Raw genomic sequence first — 3,865 nt, forward strand, 5'->3', positions numbered from 1 at the left:
CCTCCCCTCCATATGAAAGGACAAACACTCACCACCTGAGTTCTCAGTCCTGCTCCCTGAACGGGTCCAGCGGGTCCGGGGATGTGGGTCACAGCCTCAGTCTGTGCTGACCTGGGTCGATCATGGGCTTGGAGGAGCCTCCAGTGAGCGTCTGTGACGAGGCAGCGACTGCACATGTAGGAGGAAGTGCAGCTGCTGAAGAGTGCGGTTGGCGGACTTCAGTCTGATGCCAGGATTTCCTCTTTTAATGTTAAACTGAGCTGCAGCTCAGGGGGTGGGGGGGCGTGTCCCGGGAGCAGACTGTGAGCCAGAACCGGTCCATCAGCCTCTGGAGCAACAGCTCGTGTTGTGTGTCCTCGACACAACCCTGAGCTGCTTTTGTGTTTGCAGCCAAACAATCCAGAGTCTTTTCAGACCGCTGAGGAAAAACTGGTTCCAGTTCCTGATCCAGCAGCTCGCAGAACCTTTTTCATGACTCACACTCAACCTGACATGGTTCTGGAGGAACTGGACTGACTGCAGAAGCCCAAACCATCGGTCCTCCACCGCCGTGCTGACAACTGGGAGGAGCTGTTTGCAGCAGTGCATTCTGGGGAAACATCTGTCCTTTGGTCTGGTTCTGGTCCAGAAGTCTTGCGGTTCAGATGAAACCAAGCTGCGCCGCCATGTTGTTTTTAGATCAACGACCTTTGACCTTCTGACTGAGGCCTGTAGTTTGAGCTCATTGCACGGTCTGACCTTCAGGGTGAACGATTACTCTGTAGAACCACGGACTCTGAATGACTGCAGCTACAGGTGTGTGTTATTACGCTAACACACACCTGTAGCTGCAGGTAGATGTGGTCCCACTGATGAGGATCTGCAGCTCCTGATCCTGGACCTCTGTATAAATAAAACAACTGACATTTTCATAAACGTGTTAATGTTTGGTAACTTTTTTTGAGCCGTCATCTAACTTTTTGATACTTTTAGCTTTAAGCTAGTCTTTTGTTACTTTTAGCCTTTTTAGATTTATTTATTTAACTTTAGGGAAATCCCACTGAGTTCACATCTCCTTTGGAAGAGAGACCACTTTGTGCTTCTTTTGGTTTTTAGTGTTTATTCTATCGTACAGCTAGCCGTTTATTTTCAGCTAGCTTTTTCATAGATAGGTTTAGCTTATTAGCTACTTTTTGTTAGCCTTTTGATGCTTTTATTATTTTTGCTAGACTCTTACCAATTTAAGCTTTTGTTAGTTTTTACAACTATTAGCATTTAGCTAGTCTTTTTGCAAGTTTTGCTACATATAAGCAGGTTTTTAGCTGGTTTGTGCTACTTTTAGCTTTTCTCTAGCGATTTGCTTCCTTTGGTTTTTAGTGTTTTTGCTTTAGTTCTAATCTATATATCTAAAACTTGAAATGTTTAGTTTTGAGCTAGACTTTACTTTTATCTTTTAACTAGCCTTTATTCAGCTAGCCTTTTGATGTGTTTAGTTTTTAGCTAATTTTTGCTACATATAACTTTTAGCAGCATTGGGCTACCTTTAGCTTTTTTAAAAATTTGCTTTGCTCAGATTGTATTTTTTATTTTCCATTTAGCTTACACCTAACTTTTGCTCTGTTTAGCTTAGAGCTAGCATTTTATTTTGAGCTAGCCTTTTGATAAGTTTAGCTTATTTGCTACTTTTAATTAGCCTTTTGCTTTTACTATTTTGCTAGTCTTTTGTCAATTTACTGTAAGTGTTTTTTAGTTTTTACAACTATTAGCATTTAGCTGGTCTTTTTGTGCGTTTTGTTAGAGTTTTTCTACCTAAACCTTTTAGCAGCTTTGTGCTAGCCGTAACAATTCAGTTTCAGTGGTTTTCAGAAGGTTTCAGCTGTTACAGAAAATATTTTTTTATTAAATAAAAGTAAAAATATGTTTAACTTTTATTATTTATTGTCAAAGATTTTGATCTAAACTGTGGTTTGTTAAAAACAGTAAGTGAAAAATAAATAAAGAAATGAGAAACAGTCTGGTAAATGTAAAGGCTCATCTGTTTTCGTTTTCATTTGTTGTTCTTTTATTTATTGGATTGTTTTATTTTTCTTTTTTTCAATTTAATCAATTTTCAATTTAAACCTGGTTTTTATCGTTTTATGTTAAAATCCTGACATGTTAAAATGTATATAAAATACAGATTAAGGTTATTTTTCTTCCTTTGTGTCGTCACTTCCTGTTCTAACTTCTTTTTCCTGTTGAAGTCAGAACACGTCCGATCCTCCGATACCTTAATAAATAAATCTTATTGCGATGAGCAGCTTGTTTCTGTTGTGTTTGTTCAGGTCTGACATTTGAATATAAAACGACAGATCTGGGATCAGAGATGAAAGCTGCTGCAGGAACGTTAGACCAGCAGACAGCAGGAAGCAGAGCACCGGCAGCTAAAACTGATAAATTAATAAATATAAACTAAAAAAAGAACAAATTAAAAAAAATAATAACACAGAAAACCTGAAACTGAAGTTTGAATAAGTAGAAAAACTAAAACAAGAAGCAACAGTGGGAAATATTCAGAGCTATTTTTGACTAAATCTAAATTATTTTATTTAATTCTTTGTTTCAGGAGGAAGTTTTAAACATAAAGTTTCTGCAGAATTAAAACAAACAGATCCTGTGGTGGTCAAGGTGTTTTTTAACACACGCACATAAAGAAAATAATTTGAAATTAGCTCCCACCGCTAATTTCAAAGGATTTAGTCATCTGTTTTAAGAAATATTGAGCTTGAATTTTTGTGATAGTAGCTAAAAATGGTCCAAAAACACACTGAATGCTAGTCCCAATTTATTCAGCCTTTTTTAAGATACAAAGCAGAGGATTAGCGTAGAAGTAGCCGAAAACAATTTTTTTATTAAATCGTAAATGCTAATCAAAAATTCAAGATGGCCGCCACAGCTAGCTTTAAAAGGCTATAATTCAATCATTTTAAGACTCATTGTGATGGAATTTGTTCTGGAGCAGCTAAAAATGATCACATGCTGATTGTTGATGCTAATCACAGATTATGCTAACCACTAATGCTAAATCTAATTTTACAAAAGGCTACAATTCAGCCATTTTAACTAGTGCTAAGGCTAACAGGCTAAGCTGAGGTTGTCCTTCCATGAAGCAGCTCTGTTGTCCTCCATCCATATTTTCAGTTTTACAAAAGTGAACATCCTACATTATTTTATGTACACAGTAATATCAGAGAACAATATTAATCAAAATCTAAATGAAAATCTAAGATCCTCACCCACTTTCAGTTATTTTGGCGGGCACCAGAGTTGGCCCCACCCCCACACTTCTGGCTCCGTCCCTGTAAACAAAGCCTGTTAAACAACAACAACAGGATTTATTTTGATCTGAAAGTTTGAATTGAAATAATTTAAATCCAGTTTTCTTATTTAAACAAAGCCATGAGTTAAACTTTTCTTTATTTTATAATTTTAAACTACAAAAGAGCATAACATTCACCAAAGAGGATGCTCTTCTGTAGAAAGCTGCAGAGATGGAGGTAAAATGTAAATGGTGCCACCTGCTGGTTTCATTTAAAACTGTCACTAAAACAAAAAACAAGTAAAAAAAGTAAAAAAATAAAACACTAAAACGTATTTCTGGTTAATACAAATATCCATCCATCCATTATCTGTACCCGCTTGTTCCTTCAGGGTCACGGGGGTCACAGTGCAAGGGCCGGGGTACACCCTGGACAGGTCACAACACACATCACAGGGCCAACAAACAGAATTACACAAACATTTTACAGATATAATAAAAATTAAATATTTGGTCCTGAAGTTATTAACTTTAAGAGTAGAAAGTTATTTATTTTTTTTGGATGGCCTCCCTTCTCCCCTTATAGCC

At 37.1% G+C, this 3,865-nt stretch overlaps 1 protein-coding gene across 1 annotated transcript in view; it reads right to left on the reverse strand.

Moving 5' to 3' along the window:
* The window catches only part of dennd2da (DENN/MADD domain containing 2Da), a gene marked incomplete in the record, with an annotated part of 52,113 nt that extends 48,248 nt beyond the window's left edge, over positions 1 to 3,865 (reverse strand). Inside the window, 5 exon segments of the mRNA XM_014024733.1 lie at positions 33 to 758; positions 822 to 899; positions 3,255 to 3,330; positions 3,476 to 3,561; positions 3,654 to 3,865. Coding sequence (XP_013880187.1) covers positions 33 to 176 — 144 coding nt within the window.

The sequence above is a fragment of the Austrofundulus limnaeus genome, unplaced genomic scaffold (assembly GCF_001266775.1).
Source record: "Austrofundulus limnaeus strain Quisiro unplaced genomic scaffold, Austrofundulus_limnaeus-1.0 Scaffold438, whole genome shotgun sequence".
NCBI classification, from domain to species: Eukaryota; Metazoa; Chordata; class Actinopteri; order Cyprinodontiformes; family Rivulidae; genus Austrofundulus; species Austrofundulus limnaeus.